The sequence below is a fragment of the Tachysurus fulvidraco genome, chromosome 9 (assembly GCF_022655615.1).
Source record: "Tachysurus fulvidraco isolate hzauxx_2018 chromosome 9, HZAU_PFXX_2.0, whole genome shotgun sequence".
NCBI classification, from domain to species: Eukaryota; Metazoa; Chordata; class Actinopteri; order Siluriformes; family Bagridae; genus Tachysurus; species Tachysurus fulvidraco.
Window position 1 is genome coordinate 20,900,548 of NC_062526.1, and position 18,804 is coordinate 20,919,351.

Here is an 18,804-nt window from a genome sequence, read left to right on the forward strand (position 1 = left end):
ATTTTATATTTTATATCTTCAGTACATATATGAAATGTTCCGTTTTACGGCATCCAAAATAATATATTCAATCATTCTGCTGTACTGTCATAAATACTGCTTTGTGTGTCATGTAATTATTTTTGTCTATATTTTACATCATTCAATCACACTGTTATACTGTACAAGGCTGTTTTTATTGAGTTTATTCAGCCCTGCTGTCTCTGCCCTCTCAGATTTACTGATCACAGAGTTGGCGCAGACCTGGTGGCATCACAGATCAGCAGTGGTTTTTAGTTGGTCCCTTGGTTGTCATGACCAGGGCAGATGACTTGATGAAGTGCATCTGTAAATGTGCCTATACAATAGCTATAGAGTGGGGTCATGGTGTCTGAGCCAAGGAAACACACAAGACCTCCATATGAGCTGGAGAAGACCCCAATCATTGGAATTTCCTCCCAGTTAAATGGGTGAGCTCATGGGGAACCCCATTGTGCCAGGCTGTGTAGTCACCATTAAAGTATTCCACACACCAGGACTCGGGTCCATGCCCCAGCCAGCATTGCTCCTCATGACCTTTCGTGGGGATGCTGGGATAGGTGAGTCCCAGCTCCCAGTAGGTTTTGCCAATAACCTGCACCTCCCAGTAATTGTGCCCTTCTTTAAAACCCTCTTGACTTATCAAATCGAATCAAATTTTATTTGTCACATACACATACATACAGGGGTACGACATGCAGTGAAATGCTTTATGCAACTGTCCTCTTATAATGTTCAGGGTGGTATCAAAGCGGGACCGGTTTTCTGGAACTTCCTGCCAATATACTATGCCAATATACAATGTAAATTATACTCACATCACTAATGAGAACTTTGGATTTATTAAGCTGTGGTGTATCTTGAGATAAGGTATAATGTGTCTTAGTTTTCTCATAATAGGCTTTGTTGTTCAACTGTAAAATACAGTACAGCATGTTTATCTTATGTTTATCAAATGTTTTGATATAATGAGTGATGAACGTTAACACTATCAAATATCAGATCTAGAATTAGGATTTAGACAAGAAAAAGTATTAATCAAGACAATTTACTGTTTGAAATACTTCACATTCTAATGCATTTCGAATGCTAATACATTCTACTTGAATACTACGTGTTAGAAGGAATTTATATATTTGTATTAGATAAACATTTTGAACATTAGCAACAAAACAATGTATATTAGTAATAGTATGTTCAGTCTATTTCAGTCTATTATATTTGACCATAACAAAGACTACAATTCACTGTTAGAGAAAAAGATGGATAACTACATTGCTAAGTTGCTGTGCATTGAACAATGTCAGGAGTATCTGTGACCTGACTGTATTTTAGCTTGTCAATGTGCTGGCTGTAATTTTTCTGTGCAGGAAAAAGGTATAACTTTGACATCATTTGCTTCAAAAGGTAATTGTTCCTCAACAAGCTAATGTACTGTGTTTACTGACATAAAATGCCTTTTTATAGACTCCATTGTGAAAAAGGCTCAGCAGAGGTTGTACTTCCTTCACCAGCTGAGGAAGTTCAGCCTGCCACAGGATCTGCTGAAAGTGTTCTACACTGCAATTAAAGAATCCATCTGCACTTCAATGACTGTTTAGTTCAGCTCAGCTACCAAATCCGACCTCAGGAGACTACAGAGGGTAGTCTGGGCTGCTGAGCGAATCATTGGCACAACTCTCCCCACTCTTCAAGACCCGTACTTCTCCAGAGTGAGCAAAAGGGCAAAGAAAATCACTCTGGACCCCTCACATCCAGCACACTCACTCTTCGAACTGTTGCCTCTGGTCGACGCTACAGAGCCCTGAGCACCTAAATGACCAGACATAGGAACAGTTTCTTTCCTCAGGCAATTTATCTGATGAACACTTAACACACATCTGACAACTCTATTCTTACATTATTTGCATATACTTACTTATTTATATTTCAATTTGCACATCTATATTTCGATTCGCACATTTTTCTACTGTACATACAACTGCTTTTATAATCCACTGTACATACAACTGCATTTATTATATGTGTTCATGTCCTATCAATGGAGGGCACGGTGGCTTAGTGGTTAGCACGTTCGCCTCACACCTCCAGGGTCAGGCTTCAATTCCTGCCTCTGCCTTGTGTGCATGTTCTCCCAGTGCCTCGGGGGTTTCCTCCGGGTACACCGGTTTCCTCCCCCGGTGTGTGTGAGTGAGAGTGAATGAGAGTGTGTGTGTGCCCTGCGATGGGTTGGCATGCCGTCCAGGGTGTATCCTGCCTCGATGCCCGATGACGCCTGAGATAGGCACAGGCTCCCCGTGACCCAAGGTAGTTCGGATAAGCGGTAGAAAATGAATGAATGAATGTCCTATCAATGCCATTCTGTTTACACTGTGGAGCTCCTGTACTAGAAAAAAATCCTCGTATGTGAAAACATACTTGGCAATTAAGACCATTCTGATTCTGATCATTGCACTGCAATAATTATACTTTATGATAAGATCAGTATTACTTCAATTTTATTTTAAATCTGAATGTGACAAGGATTGAAGAACACGATGGATGGATGGATAAGTATAAATGTAAATATAGAAAAACAGACAGGAATATGAACCATTTCAGATGATTCATTCTTCAGGTCTTGCAGTGTTTCTAATCACACAGGCAGGAAATCACAAAAGATGAAGAGAACAAGTACACAAAAGGACACACACAAAGCTATAACCTATAAGTTACATGTTTGTACACATCACATTGGTTCCTATCAGGTTATTCACCTCTGCTCCCTGTGTCAGGTGTTGTGTGAGGTGCTGCCCGGAGGAGCGTAAAAGCTTCCAATATAACTGTGTTTAGAAGGAGAGTCCAGACACAAGGACTGAAACAGAGGGAGGAGGGAAAAAATAAGACACTGTACAATTTGTTTTAATAAAGTATTTTTACTTTCAGCAGCTATTAAGCACTCATTTGGTTATGTATCTAGCCAGTAAATATGCGAAGAAGGCGGTACAATAGCTTGTTATGCTAAATTTCAGTTATCATACACCGGAATATTTTTAACATAGCATAGCATAATGCTCCGTTAGCATAATGCTACTTTCGGTAACAATGCTAAGTCTAAACGTGACCTATCACAATCGTTGCAGTTTAAATTCAAAAACACTTGTCGTTGCTATTTACCGAATCTCGTAAACGGTCCATTAGCGATTATTTGCGCCGTGTATCAGCTACATTACACTGCAGTGTACTCCTGGTTGAGACGTCCTACTTCTGCTGAATTACGAATGGCGTCGGATCTATGATACAAGTGCACTAGATAGGGTCAGACATAATGGCTTATCGGGGCTATGTAGTGTACGTGTACAGGAAGCAGTGGACTATTTGGGATCGTCCCGCTTACAGCTGGTTTTGACACTGGTAATACCTACAGGTTTAAATTTCCCTCTTCCCCTGCCGCGCTATAAGCAGTTCCTCTTTCCGCTTTTCTGTGAGTCAGATCGTTTGACTCGGCTCAGCCGTTACAACAGACTCCTTCGGCTCATGAACTGTATCAATGTGAATCGTGTGTCTAATAAGAATTCTGAATCCTTTCTGTGAGTCAGATCATTTGTCTTAGCTTAGCATTTACGGGCCGACTCTTTCGGTTCATGAATTATATCATTGTGAATTGTGTGTCTAATAAGAATTCCGAATCCTTTCTGTGAGTCAGATTATTTGACTCAGTTCACTAATAAAAGCCGACACCTTCTGCTCCCAAAATGAATTATTGTTAATCATGCGCGTAAAAGGGAATTCTGAAAGGTTGCATCATTTTATGAATTAAATCATTTGGCTCCCAAAATGCTCTTTCCTCCTTTATTTTATTAAATCAGATCACCAGAATTAGAATTAAGCATATTGAGCATCCAGTATCCTAAAGTCAAGTCAAGTCAAGTCAAGAAGCTTTTATTGTTATTTCAACCATATATAGCTGTTGCAGTACATAGTGAAATGAGACAACGTTTCTCCAGGATCAAGGTGCTACATAAAACAAAGACAGGGCTAGGACTTAAGTAGTCTTAGCCACATAAAGTGCAACTATGCAACCTGGTGCAAACAGTGCAAGACAAGACAGACAATACAGTGGAGGACAATACAAATAAGACAAGAAAGCATGCAACACTGAAAATAGCTTAATTTATTCAATCCTTAGTTTTCCAAATGAGGGATTATTATGTTATCAATACAGTATAATGAGTCCTGGATAAATCTCAAATATATAAGATATAATGTGACACCTATGTGGTGAGAAATAGACCTTATCAATGTCCAGGTGAGAACAAAAATAACCTGTGCATCCAGATTTATACCCATGCTGTTATAATAAGCTCGTCTTTAACATGAATGTTGTGTACACATGTGACCTTGTGTTTATAGGTCAACTAATTAATCATTTATTTGTATTTTGCTAGTTTTACAAATGAGCAGAAACAGAAATGATACTATACTTGATACATAACAGTACAATAGTGATACATAACAGTACAATAATGATACATAACAGCACAAATCTGTCTAAGGATCTAATCCTAGTATGTGGTTCACAGTTTACGTAAATGAGGCTATTGGGTTTCTGATAAACAAGTGGTGGCGGGGCTCAGGGATCACTTTGGCTGTCGGTAGATGCGGTTTTGTGTTTTTCCAAGCTGCCTTCAGAGGTATGCGAGCCGGACCATGTGTACACTACAATCCCCATACGTCCGCCTTCCGTTCCTCAAACTACGCCTTACGTGATCGCTGATTGGTCCGCTGTGCGCTCGGGTCCGCCTACATGTGTTTATCTGACATGCTATTCGCGGACGCGTGTGTCAATCACTTGTTTACTTTAAATACTCAGTCCTACATAGACCCAGACCTGAGAGCTTGGTGTTCGGGAAGGGAGAAAGGAACAAGAGACAAAAAGGAACATGTAAATGCTGTAAGTGTTTTTTGTGTGTGTGCCTGACATATAAATGAAGAAAAGCTTTGTGAATGTGCGTGTTTTTATGGCTAAGAGGTGACTAAAGGCCAACTTAATGCATATAAGACTTTCTATTCCTGCATGCTTTCTGTTACATATGTACATCTTATTTACTTATGTTAAAGTGTTTTAAATAGTCTGATCAGCTGACACTTTACACTCATGGTGTCTGTTCAGCCGAGATTAACATTTTATTTATTATTTTTATTGCAAACAACAAAAAACAAAAACAAAAAAACATCATGTTTATAGCTGTGAAAAACAACAACAACAACAATCAGGGTGTTAATATCTGCAGGAAATAATGCACCAGGTTTTTTTTTTTGTTGAAGTAATGCAGATATCACTCACACACACACACACACACACACACACACACACACACACACACACACACACACTCATACTCATACACACACCCATATATATAAACATACACAATGACACACACTCTTTGTGTGTTTAGATTTCATTGGTGTTTTAGTCTGGCATTAGGAAGATCTTGTAACCTTGAGAGAAATCTAGACCGTTTTTTCTTCTATATCCATGCACATAAGCCATGTGACCAAAAATATGTGCCCCCCTGCCCATCACACCCATATGAGGCCCTTCCCTGATAGAATGTATTGCAATTTCCATCCACTGGAACCTGTTCCAGCAGGACAATGTTCCTGTCTCTAAAGCAGAAGAAGACACACACACATGCAATTTTCCCTTCTCTATTTTCTTCACAGCTTTTATCAGAATTGAATCTAAATAAAATACCCCAGCGATGGATGTGAGAGATGGAGCGGCTGCGTGGGAAGCGCTGGCGAGCCGAGACTTGAGTTCCAGAGATGCTGCCATGGAGCACATCGAGCAGGAGGTAAAGATGAAGGTGGAGAGTATAGGACCGATCCCAAAAACATCATCATCCTCATTATCTTCATCATTGCTGTCGTCATGTCCCGGGAAGGCTCAAGATCTTAACTGTGCCTTGGCTCGCGTCCTCATGCTCTCCAAGAGGTGTCCTTATGAAGATGTGAGGGAAAGATGCATCTGGCTGCTCAGAGGCGTTCAGGTAAGAAAAAGAGATGGAAAGAAGAGTAAGAGGATGAAAAGTCAGGGAGCCAAACAGTCAAGAAATGAGTCAAAGTGACTGGAAGGAGAGCAGGCAAAGAAATCATAAGAAACCAGGTATTGTCTGTACACAGTTTCTATGTTTTTCGTAGCTCTCATCTGGGGATCCCGGGAGCAAACGTCAATGGTGTCGAAAGTTTGCTAGTATGAATCTAAGCAGCACTTTGTTTACATAAATCTTGCCTCCTTGCATCTTGGAGGGTAAGAGGAAAGCAGTTTAATAGGATTTAAAATGGTGCAGCTGAGACAACATCTGACTGCTGACATCTAAATCCAAAGGGCCAAGGAATTGCTGTAGAGTGTCGTGATTTGGTAGCTGTGTGTGTGTGTGTGTGTGTGTGTGTGTGTGTGTGTGTGTGTGTGTGTGTGTGTGTGTGTGTGTGTAATAACTCTCAGAATAGAACTGTCAGGGGTTACAGGGGTTTGTTTCCCACAGTGCATTCTGCTCTGGGTCACTGGGTTCAACTTGAAAGAGAGGATCAGTCGCAAAACTCTGCACCATGAGTTGCATGTATGTGTGTGTGTGTGTTAGACATCACAGCATAGTCATGAAGGCAGGAATACATGATATGTCCAGTCCAGATATGCGTGTGTGTGAGATACAGCATGAATCTACCCTCTTGCGTACCCACCTGTCATCCACCACAACACTTTCCTTCACTCAGGCGAAAGGTTACATAACGTAGACGTATGATGTCATAACTACAGGTCTGTCTAAGCCCCACCTCTGAGTTCGGCATGAAATCCTTCTTCAGGCAAGTCAGTATAAAATGATACAGCATTTAAACTTAGGATGAAGAAGAACACATGAACCGGCAGAGAAATCACTGGACTATTTTGTATTATTATTATCAGTGTATCACTGTAACAAAAATGCCTGCGATGTCACCTTGGAGTTCTCTAGAAGTTTCCTTTGGTTCCGCTCCATTTGTATTTGGAAATGTTGTGAGCCCTGATGTGTTGTGTTGTGTAGCGTTGTGTTATGTTGTGGGCATATTTACATTAACCGGTTCCGCTGTGTTAGCTTTGCCTAAGCTTCAGGGTTCATTAACACCAGCGTGTAATTTCATTAACTCTGACACTTCACTTCATCCAGAATCCACACACACTCTTTCTCTCTCTCTCTCTCTCTCTCTCTCTCTCTCTCTCTCTCTCTCTCTCTCTCTCTCTCTCTCTATCACACACACAGACTCTCTCTTTCTCTCTCTCTTTCACACACACACACACACACACACTCTTTCTCTGTCTTTCTCTCTCTCTCTCTCTCTCTCTCTCTCTCTCTCTCTCTCTCTCTCTCTCTCTCTCTTCCACACACACACACACACAGAAACAAATGAGCCTCTGTTCTCTCAGTCCGGCCTGACGGAAATGTGCTAGCTGAGCTTTTTTTTTCTAATCTTGCATACGTCTCTTCGAAGCACCTTTTCAGGAACGTCATTTTCGCAGCATTGTTTTGTCGTTTTTTTTGTTTTTGTTTTCTTTCCTCCTGCATGTTTTTGGGACGTATTCGCTCCAGAGATCTTTTCTATGCTGTGATTCTTTACTGTACTGATCCTGTGCTACTTTACTGTACAAGTGTGGAGAATCCTGGGATATGAGGAGGGAGTATGAGATCAAATAAAACCCAGACCGACTTACACTGTATTACTGAGAAGAAGACAAAAAAATAGAATATGAACTTTGGCCTACTAAGCACCACAGTTGCCCTGCAGCTTACATGTGCGCACACACACACACACACACACACACACACACACAGAAAGACACAGTGGGATTACAGCCAGCTGAATAAAAATAATAATAATTCGGCCATCTTTAACAGCTTTTACTTCCTGTGTTTGTGTGGCTGATTGTGTACCACAGAAACAACACTTTTCTACACCTCATTTTTTTTCCTCATTCATTCTCACTCATTTTGCTCATATTCTTCCTGTCAGTATTTCAAGTGCAGTCAAATTTTCTTATAGTAAAAGTCCAAATTAAATGAATGAAAAGAAAGAAGGCTCCTTGCAAAAGTATTTACCCCCCCCCTGGATCCAGAAGTGGTGGTCAGATCTGATGGTGATATTGTTGTAACAAGGACACAATCGATTTAAAAAGACATTCTGATGCTAAGGAGTGAAAATTAAAAGAAATGAAGTTAGCGATAATGGGAAGATAGCGAGGAAACGGAAGCTGAATCACGTGACCCGAGCACCAACTAGACACGTCCGTATCTCAGGAACCGAGGCAAGAAGCTTCACTGAGACCAAAAGACACACTGAAGGAGTTAACGGAACATAGGTGAACCAAAACGACTAGGAACCCTTACTCAAGAAGAGCCATAAGAAAGCAAGAGAGAGCAACGAGAAATTTCACATCACTTCCTGTGGCACAAACCGGGGATGAGCGAAACATGGTGGTGGTAGCATCAGAGTCCGGGGATGAAACTGTGATTGAGGGGAGAACTGAATTGTTGGAGCAACATGAAGAGGTTTATTACAAGAAAACCAGCTTCAGTGTACTAAACAACAACAAAAAATAACTTTTGCAAAGCATTGTACTGTGTGTGTGTGTGTGTATGTGTGTGTTGGGGGTCAGATTCTCAGATGTGTTTTGAAGTGAAAAAAGAAAACACATTTCTTTCCGTTTGACGAGAGAGGAGATGAGGGTTCGGCTTTCAGGAGGTAAAGAAAGGCAGGTTCCGTGAACGAGACGTGACCAAGGTCACTTCTGTAAACATACACACAGGAATGATGTTCATAACAATGACGATGTAGTCACCAGTGCACGTCTGTAAGGGTGTGTGTGTGTGTGTGTGTGTTTGTGTGTGGTTGTGGGGACGTGTGTTCATTCAGCTACAGTGGCTCTGATGGCTCGGAGGAGAACTGTGTAATGATACCGGACAGTGTACGTCATCTCCGGTCTAACACTGATTTTTTTAAAATCCTGTGATTTCAACATCTGAGACGGACAGACATCTAGTTTAATGCAGCAGGTTCCGTAGAGCAGAGCGGATCGTCTCCCAGGAAGCTCTGGAAATAACATCGGCACATAAACATCACGGAGCATGTCGGAGGATATTCGAAGACGGAGGGGGGAAAGTGTCCCCGAGTCTGAACTTCTGACCTGCATCTGATACTTCAGCTATAAATGTTTCCATTTCTGTGTTCTAGAAATAGCTGTGTGTGTGTGTGTGTGTGTGTGTGTGTCTGTGTTTGTGTGTGTATATGTGTGTGTTTGTCTGTATATGTGTGTGTACTGTATATGTGTGTGTCTGTATATGTGTGTGTCTGTATATGTGTGTGTCTGTATATGTGTGTGTCTGTATATGTGTGTGTGTCTGTATATGTGTGTGTCTGTATGTGTGTGTACTGTATGTGTGTGTGTGTACTGTATGTGTGTGTGTCTGTATATGTGTGTGTCTGTATATGTGTGTGTACTGTGTGTGTGTGTGTCTGTATATGTGTTTGTTTGTATGTGTGTGTGTGTGTACTGTGTGTGTGTGTGTACTGTGTGTGTGTGTACTGTGTGTGTGTGTGTGTGTATGTGTGTGTGTCACATCCTATCAGTTATAAATTCTGGGAATGATGTGAGATTATCTTCATCTGTCTAATCAAACGAATCAGTGACAGACTTGGCTTTAATCCGATGCTCACAGGCAGCATGGGACTGTACGCTCTTCGTTTATCTCTCCTTCTGCCTCTTTTTCTTTTTCTTCTTTCTCTCTTGCTGTTTCATCAGACTTGATCTGTTATAAAAGTACAGTATGTTATGTTAGATCAGACCCTCAGACCCACAAAGGAACGGAAGAAGACCTAGAACCAGGATTGGATTAAAATGAATGACATTTTGTCAAAAAATATCTTCAGTGTATTGAAATCTAACTAAGTTTATAATTATTATTATTATTATTATTATTATTATTATTATTTGTGTCGTTTCATATTTATGTTAAGGTTAAGCATTTAATTTTAAGCAACAAGGCCAACCTTTATTACAACACTGCTGATGTGGTATAATAATCTAATGACATATTTCTATTTAACAAAGTGTCTGAAAAGACCTTAATGCTTTTGTAGACGTTTCTAAAGTAGTATTGTGGTGCAGTTCATCATGATAACCTTCAGATCTTACCCCTATTTTGGCCCAAGAGCTTTGGCGTACGATTCAGAGAGCTTCCTAAGGATGTCAATCTCTATCCCACTTCCCTGCTGCAACCTCTGACTTTCAGCCACCAACATCAAAACACACACACACACACACACACACACACACACACACACACACACACACACACACACACACACACACACACACACTGCTTTCAGCATGTTGCTGCATTGGAATTTATACGTGTGTGTGTGTGTGTGTGTGTGTGAGAGAGTGAGTGTGTGAGAGAGTGAGTGTGTGTGAGTGAGTGTGTGTGAGAGTGAGTGTGTGTGAGAGTGAGTGTGTGTGAGAGTGAGTGTGTGAGAGTGAGTGTGTGTGTGAGAGTGAGTGTGTGTGTGTGTGAGAGTGAGTGTGTGTGAGAGTGAGTGTGAGTGTGTGTGAGAGTGAGTGTGTGTGTGTGTGAGAGTGATTGTGTGTGTGTGTGTGTGTGAGAGTGAGTGTGTGTGTGTGTGTGTGTGAGAGTGAGTGTGTGTGTGTGTGTGTGTGTGTGTGAGAGTGAGTGTGTGTGTGTGTGAGAGTGAGTGTGTGTGTGTGTGTGTGTGAGAGTGAGTGTGTGTGTGTGAGCAGCAGGGGGCGGTGTTGCTCCGTGGAAAAAAGCGGAGCAACACCGAAACACCGAAAGCGGAAATTTCCACAGAGCGACTCGAATGTTGGCTCTGATGTGTGTGTGTTTATATTGCGTTTTATTTCTTGACACTCAGCTCGTTTTACACGCAGATCAAAACACATGGAAAACCACGTGCGATGGTCTCATCAGTCACTATATGTGCCAGGGCAAGAAACCTGAGTCTTTAGAAGCTTTAAGATAGAAATTATAAAATAAAACAACAGAAAGAAGTTTGTGATATGGAATCATAAATGATTTATTTTTCATTTATCAAACAAATATTGCATTGTATAAATGTCATAAAATAAAACATGATTCAGACATCAAGGGACTGAAGAAGAGTGTGTGTATGTGTGTGTGTGTGTGTGTGTGTGTGTGTGTAAAGGACAACACTGCTGTCAATCACCTGTTAGTCACCTGTCAATCAAGAGCATCAACATGCTTGTGGGCTCATGAATGCAGATTTTTACATTAGGAAGTCATGCCGGAGTTCACGGGATGTTGTGTATCAGTGGAATCAGACCTCCTACTTTCTGCTTTTTTTTTTTATTTCCAATTTCAGATGTCTGGTCTGTGGTGAGTTTGGTTTCTGAGTGGGTCAAAACTGTAGCCTGGTGCCCTGTGAGTCACGGCCGCATGCGCCGCAGATCACACGTGCACCCAACGACGAGGAGGAAGCCGTAACGTTCCTCAGGCAGACACCAGTTTGTGCTATTAATGTGCGATTAAACGGCAGAAAGCTGAAGTGAAAGCTGCAAAGGAAACAGCCGAGGAGGAGGAGTAGGAAGGGTACGAAACGGACAAACCGAAAAGTTTCGAGAAAAAAAAAGGTATCGAAACACCAAATCTCGCTTTTAACCCCAGGTACATGAACGTACTCAGAAGCATGGGAAGATTTTGCCATGTCACATGAAACCTCAGGTTGTGTATAAATAGCATTTTGAGGGGGAAAATACAAAAATAATGTTATACTTTGAGAAAAGAAGTGACGCTCAGAAAACTGGACAAAATCGGTATTTGAACAACAACTGACAGAAAAATCAGCAGAAGTCGGAAAAGAAGCTGTGAAAGATAACCCGGTCCTCACTGGCGGGAAAGCACGAGATGAGCCATTATTTAATTCGATCGCGTGCTGGATTTATCCAATCAGGGTTGATGATGCTGCAAATATGCAAATAGCAGAAGGTTTACCCAGGGTTCAGGAATGTTCAGTGTGAAAGGTCAGATTATGAAGAACCAGGATTAAGTGTAAAGTAAAGTATGAGCTGTGTGAAACCTCCAACTACACACCTCAGGATTGTGTTTCATTAAACATAATCTCACCGTTTTGTCAGAGCTACCATATAACGGCGGTGTGTCAATCAGCGCACGACTTGTTCCAGTGGCTCGAGGTGAGAAACCGGCAGCGGCTGCATTCCAGAAAGATTAAATTTAGCTGATTCTCTCTGGGGGAGGTTTTCTCAGTTTTTCACCTTTGCATTCTTAGAAATTCAAGCACTCGTTGTGATGCCTGGACTCTCTCTCGCTCGCTCGCTCTCTCTCTCGCGCTCTCTCTCTTGCTCTCTCTCACTCACGGTCATGAGATGTGTGCAAGGTGGGCACTTTTGTAAGAGTCTCCCGAACCCGCTGACCCCGAGGTGTTTGCGTTGCTGTAGTTTCTAAGCGACAGTAAAAGGCTGATAATGGCAGAAGACGTCACCTGACCTGTGATGTACCTGTAGCACAGATACCTCATGTGGGAAAGGGAACTGTTGCTAGGATACAATATACTTTATTTATATTGTATAGACTATATATATATATATATATATATATATATATATATATATATATATATATATATATATATATATATATATATATATAGTGTTTTTGCATCATTCTTTCATTCTGTATACAGCTCACAGAAATGCTACGATTGGTTGGCTGATGCATTGATTGACCGTCTATCTCTCTCTCTCTCTCTCTCTCTCTCTCTCTCTCTCTCTCTCTCTTTCTGGTACCAAAATATTTTTCACCTTCTCTAACCAGAACAACCTCTCAGCAGGAAGCCGGTTCCTGGAATTCCGCCTGCCACCACATGACGAAAAAAATACAGCGATTAGCTCAGATGTTATTAGTGTCAGTTTGTCAGTGTGCGGTTTCGTGCTGTGCAAATTACAACGCAACAGGTGCTCGATTACACAATCTGATATCGCTCCTACATTTACACTGTGTCCTATTAGGAAAAGGTGATGCAACAATTTGGCCTGACCGTCAAAGAATTTATTATCTGAGTGGGAGATTACGGCAAAGATGTGTGTGTGTGTGAGTGAGTGAGTGAGTGAGTGAGAGAGAGAGAGAGAGACAGCGAGAGCAACCAAGGCACAAAATGCCAAGTGTTCAATCTAGACATCTGCATTATTCTGGAAATAACACAGAATAGTGTTTAATGGTGGACAGTAGAGATCAGCCTGGGAGGAAGAGAACAGAAGGGGACTGTGGAAGTGTAGTATACGATGGACGGAAAAAGAGAGAGAGAGAGAGAGAGAGAGTTAGAGATGAAAACATAAACCTGTTGTGATCTTCATCAGTCTTCTCTAAACTGGTTTAATGTTTCTTACTGAGTGACACACAAACACACACACACACACATACACACACTGCTTTAGCTACAGCTCATCCAAACTTTACGAACCAAACATTTCCTTTCAATCCAAGAACGAGAGCACTGATATAAAGACACATGGGTATATAATAAAGTGTAGAGAACCGTCCTGGAAGAACCCTGATATAGAACACACACCAATCCAGAGACCGATTTAAACACCTCTTGGCCCCACAGCATCCCAGATGTCTCCTGGTACCCCGACTCGCTCACCTAGCTCTCATCCTTTGCTACAGTTTTGCCTTCATAAGCAGACAGAAATTTGATCCCGCGCAACTTTTCTCCTTGGCTTTCCGCCAAGGTAAACAGAAAAGGAAAAAAATTAACTTATCGTCTATACAAAGGCTTTTGTATTCGATTTTGGATACGAACCAGTACAAACAGACAAAAGGCCTGTCGTTATCGAGAAAGCGGCTCAGGAGCGTTGTTTTTGAAACTATCCAACTCAAACTGGAAGAGCTTGCTTGAACCTTTAACCTGGTTTATAACCTTCTGATTATTTCATAACATCACACAAGGAACGACTGAGTCATTTTATTCGCTTTTTTTTTTTTCCAGGAAGTTTTTTTTTTGCTTGCGGCTATCTGGAGGATTTTTTTGCCCCCGTACCTGTTGTTATTAATTTGCATGCATTTTCACGATTTATCCTGAGGTTCCGCGGTGTGTGGAAACGTCTAAATGACCGACAGGAATAATACAGGAGCGTCCGCCTCCAGCCTGTATTTTTAGTGATCATTTTGGCAGAAATGTTGTCTCTAGCCGAGTCAGCGATGCGGTCAGCTGGCACGCCGTCATTTATTTATTTATTTATTTACTTACTTACTTACTTACTTAGTCCTTTCTTCAGCAGATTTTGAACAGAGTAATAAACAGTGCAGCAGAGGAGTTTAAAGCAATGATTACAAGCCACACGGGGAATTAGCTCTGACACGGTACATACATCCGTATACCATCTACACGCTCGCATGCAGGCTTACACAATAAAACTCCCTGTTCTTTTATCAGCCCTGTACATAATGGTAAAGCTCCAACTGGAAATGTACAGGGCAGGAAATGTTGGCGAGATGTGTGGTACAGGGTGATCCTGAAATCAGACTTTTGGATCTTCCGGTGTTTAGATCTAGATTTAAAACCGAACCGTTTGCATCAGACCACCTCTGTTTTTCATGGCAAAAGCAGAAGTATTGGAACAGATTGTTTTGTTCGTGTTTGTTGGTTTTATTTTTTTGTATATTCTTCATTAAAGCCACATGGAGTCACGACACTCCTGTGTTCTTCTGTTGTGAAGCTGTTCCAAGTTTGTAGTCTAGTTTCTTTAAGTTTTTGTGATTTTTGGTGGTTTTCTCCCTTCGTTCTTCACTTCAAAAGGTGAAACGCATGTACCATCATGAGCTCCATCATCATCATCATCATCGAAGACTAGAGAGGACGTTCCATAATCAGCCATGTGCCTCCTACCACCATCGTGCTTCACGGATTGTTTTATATCGTAAGCAGATCCTTTCTTTCTCCACACTTTGGTTTTCCATCAGTTTGGTAGAAGTTCCACTTGGTTTCAGAACTTTTGTAGCTCATCTCCGTCCTTTTTGGTAAATTCCACTTTATCCTTTTGATTCTATCTAATAATGAGATGTTTGAAGCTTGAGCTATGGCCTTGATAGTTCTGCTCTGGAAGTCTTCTTCAGTCATTGGATCGTAATTCCTTCACCCCTGGCTGTGGAGATTGTTGACGATGCTATTGACTTTTGTATTTAGGTTTTTCTTCACAGTTTTCACAATGTTTTTATTGCCAGTTGATGTCGTTTTCCTTGACTGACCTGTCTGGTTCCTCAGTACCCCAGTGGTTTCTTTCTTCTCCAGAACATCCAGAACATTCCATATTGTTCTCAGCTTCTAAAAGCTCCCCTTTCTCCCATAGACAGCTCTCTGGTCTTCATGTTGGTTTATCTTTTTAAAACACATGGTAAAGCAAATTCTTACACAAATAACAGGAAATGGAAACTGAAATTCCAAACTATCTTCTCATGTTCATCGATCAAACAGAAGAATCTGAGTTTTTCCATGTATAAGTAGAAATGATATGTTGACTGGGTAAATGGCTGAACATCGGAGGCTTTTACCACAAAAGATTATTGCAATTTTTAACAGCTAGAGGGAATGTACAGTGTTTTGGAGTTTTTCCAAAACTATTGGCACATCAAGGCTAGTTAATTACTATGATTACTTTCATTTATTTATTTATTTTTGACACTGCAGAATTTTTTTTAAATCCACAATTCAGCAAAACTTCAAAATTAAGCCGCTGTACATATACGGCCAATGGGTTCTGTGATGGTTTTAACACTTCCTGCCTTCCATCACACATAACAGCTTTAATGCTAACTACATTCAATAGCATTAAGCATTTTTTTCACTCCTGGGCATTGGCTTGGTCACATCACATTCTTTGTATTTCACTCTGGAAATATGTGAAAAAATAAATCCTCCATGTGTGAAACCATCGTGAATCTAAAGCCATTTTGTCTTTCTCACTATGTTGCGTTTATGTTGCGTTCCTCACTGATCCATTCCGCCCTCCTTTTATCCGTCCACACTATGCGCTACTGTAGTTCATCTCTGTAGGTCGATGACCTCGAGTCAGTTTTTGATAATACCTGCTTTGATTTTATTTATTTTTTCCCGATTCTATTTTTTTTTTCGTCCATCGATAGTGTGGAGAGTTCATTTGTTCCACCTGTACGCACAGGTTAATAATTCAGTGGCGTTTACCAGGGAAGGATTTCTGCATTGTCAGGCTAATAAACAGCAATATTAATAATTAATCCGCATTAATGGAGCGTTTCTTTTTCCGGTGTGTTATAGAATGTGTGTAAATTAAATGTGTGGGTGTCTTTTTAAAATGCCTGTCCCATTGGTGTGTGTGTGTGTGTGTGTGTGTGTGTGTGTGTGTGTGTGTGTTGACTCTAATGAACATCGTGTCCAGGTGTTTTTGCTTCTGTTCAGTACAAATAGTTCTTTCAGCTAGAGTTATGGGCGAACCCCACCCTCTGACTGGCTTACTCAATTACAGCATATATGTGTGTGTGTGTGTGTGTTTCTTGTTTACCAGCGAGCCCCCATTTAATACAGGCAAGAGTCCAGGGTCTATTTACGTTCCACCATTAACACAGTCCATCATTACAGCGAGAGTGAACTGGAGAAAAAAGTAGACCGCAAAACAAGTTCCGTTCTTCTACATTCCCATCTTCACTCCAACCCATGCTGACATCCCATTGTCTAAACCACGCAGCTTTGCCTGGCTCTGATTGGCCGGGAGTGGACACACCTCCAGACCTCTAGAATGTGTTTGCGTTTGTGAGTCGGGGCAAAAAAATAGAACATTGAAGCAGTTGAAAGAGAAAAAACAGAGAGGGAGAGAGAGAAAGAGAGAGAGAGAGAGAGAGAGAGAGAGAGAGAGTGGGAGGGAAAGGGCTCAAGCACTCAAGCATCTCAAAAGTTGGACTCGGTTCAAAAACTTCTAGGAAAAGGCGAGAGATGTTTGTTTGTTGAGCCCCGAATGTTGTTTTAAACTGCATTTCTTTTATTGCTCCTTCATTCAGCTTTTCGGCTAGAAATTCTTAGAACCGGGGTTTGAACGTCTTGCACAGAGCTGTGCTTTTTGTCTTTACATTCGAACACAAACAACATCCTAGACACACATGCACCACCAGCATCATCATCCTCATCTTGTCTCTTTTAGAAACACAGGCTCCAGTCCAAGCGATTTGAATTTTTTCCACGAATTTCACTAAAGGAATGTTGTCTAAAGCGCTCTTTTTAGATGACTGATGTGTTTACGAGCACGTATTGGCTCTCTGCCAGGTCTCGTTTTACATTCTGTGGTGAAAACAGCGCAGTTTTATTTTGGGGAGGTTTAATACCGTCCTGTCCAGCAGCTCACATCTCAAACCCTCAGCTTTCTCTTGTCATTAATGGTATTTTGTAACCGCTACTTTGATGCTTGCGATGTAATTTACCCAGTTGTATTAGGATAAATTCATTCATTTACTCATTTCACCAGAGGAGATTGTATGCTAGGGGCAGTTAGAAGATCCCCTGAGTGAATTTAGCTTTAGAATCAACACACTGCATTAATTGGAAATGGCGAGATGTGTTAAACAACCGTGGACCTGAGCGTCACTATAAATAATCACGATTCAGTTCTGTATTAATGCGTCACTGTGTGTCAAGGCAGGACGCAAATCAGCACGGCGTTAATTATGGAAATACAAAACGAGTCGCAAAAATGCATCACTTGTCCTAACCAATCATAAGACAGGGGGCGGAGACTAGACTCAACACTAAACAACAATTCACAGAGAAATGTGAAAAAACGTGACCGCTAATCGCTAATAAGCTCTAATCTTCCTCTGACATGTTGTTTATTTCGAATTTACGCATTTGTAAACTCCTTCACACCATTTCCTGTTTGTTTATTTGTTTGTTTGTTTATGAAATAGTAATCTAACATTCCACAGCTCCATAGCTTGACTAGAACGCTTCCTGAAGTGTCGCCGGTTCAATTGGATGACCTGATGGTTGCTTCAGGGAGAATGTCCACTAACCAGAAAAGTCCACTAACACAAACGGAGCTCTTCGCTAACACATTAATCAGTATTTCGACCCCAGCGGTGTCGAATCCTGAGAGAAGGAGTTAGTATTCTGGACATGACGTAATGTGATCATTGAAGATGAAGCTCTTTACTCTGCTTTCGTCTTATTAACCTCGAGACAGAGACAGAATGACTGGTAATGGATAATAAGAACTATGATGTTGGAGATGAAATGCATTTAATATGGAACTGCGAAGAGCAGGAACTGGATCTGTGGCGAGAACGCAGAAGGCGACAACACCGATAAAAAAAATTTCCTGAGGAACCGAGAGTCAAAAAGCAGAACTGGTTAAAGTCAGATTGTAGAATTACAGTAGTAAGAAGTTGGGTATATAGTGAGCAAGTTGTAGTTTCAAGCATTTAAGGAAAGTGGATAAGGATTGCGTACTTGTTTATGGATATAAATCATATGATCATTTTTATTGGTTATTGTTTCTATAGTAACAGTCTGTAGTACACAGGCTCCATATCTTAAACATACAGTGAAAAAAACTGAACGGGTAAAACATAGTGTGATCGATGATGTGGAAACGGTGATGAGAAGAGTTTATCTAACATTTATGATGCTTTGTAAAGTTTTCTCGACTTAGAGAGAGGATTGGAGTGTGTGTGTTTGTGTGTGTGTGTGAGGGGA

At 41.0% G+C, this 18,804-nt stretch overlaps 1 protein-coding gene, 2 long non-coding RNA genes and 1 pseudogene across 5 annotated transcripts in view; 1 reads left to right on the forward strand and 3 right to left on the reverse strand.

Annotated features, from left to right (window-relative positions):
- Positions 1-51: 51 nt before the first annotated feature.
- On the reverse strand, positions 52-953 carry LOC125145528 (annotated as a pseudogene).
- A 1,546-nt stretch (positions 954-2,499) lies between these two features.
- On the reverse strand, positions 2,500-3,534 carry LOC113643394. 2 transcript variants are annotated; one of them, XR_007143945.1, is made up of 3 exons: positions 3,423-3,534; positions 3,175-3,290; positions 2,500-2,872 (listed from the first exon to the last, which is right to left on the reverse strand). It is a non-coding gene; the product is annotated as an uncharacterized LOC113643394 (long non-coding RNA). The 2 variants fall into 2 exon arrangements; XR_007143944.1 differs by having other exon boundaries at positions 3,175-3,525.
- A 1,276-nt stretch (positions 3,535-4,810) lies between these two features.
- Positions 4,811-18,804, forward strand: part of sesn1 (sestrin 1) — a 39,439-nt gene continuing 25,445 nt past the window's right edge. Inside the window, exons 1-2 of one of the 2 annotated variants that reach the window (XM_027147628.2) lie at positions 4,811-4,951; positions 5,728-6,053. In XM_027147628.2, coding sequence (XP_027003429.1) covers positions 5,766-6,053 — 288 coding nt within the window. In that variant the 5' untranslated portion in view covers positions 4,811-4,951; positions 5,728-5,765. The remainder of the gene's footprint in view (positions 4,952-5,727; positions 6,054-18,804) is intronic. The other variant, XM_027147629.2, reaches the window with a different exon arrangement.
- On the reverse strand, positions 13,785-15,211 carry LOC125145410. Its single transcript, XR_007143779.1, has 3 exons — positions 15,068-15,211; positions 14,784-14,785; positions 13,785-14,675 (listed from the first exon to the last, which is right to left on the reverse strand). It is a non-coding gene; the product is annotated as an uncharacterized LOC125145410 (long non-coding RNA).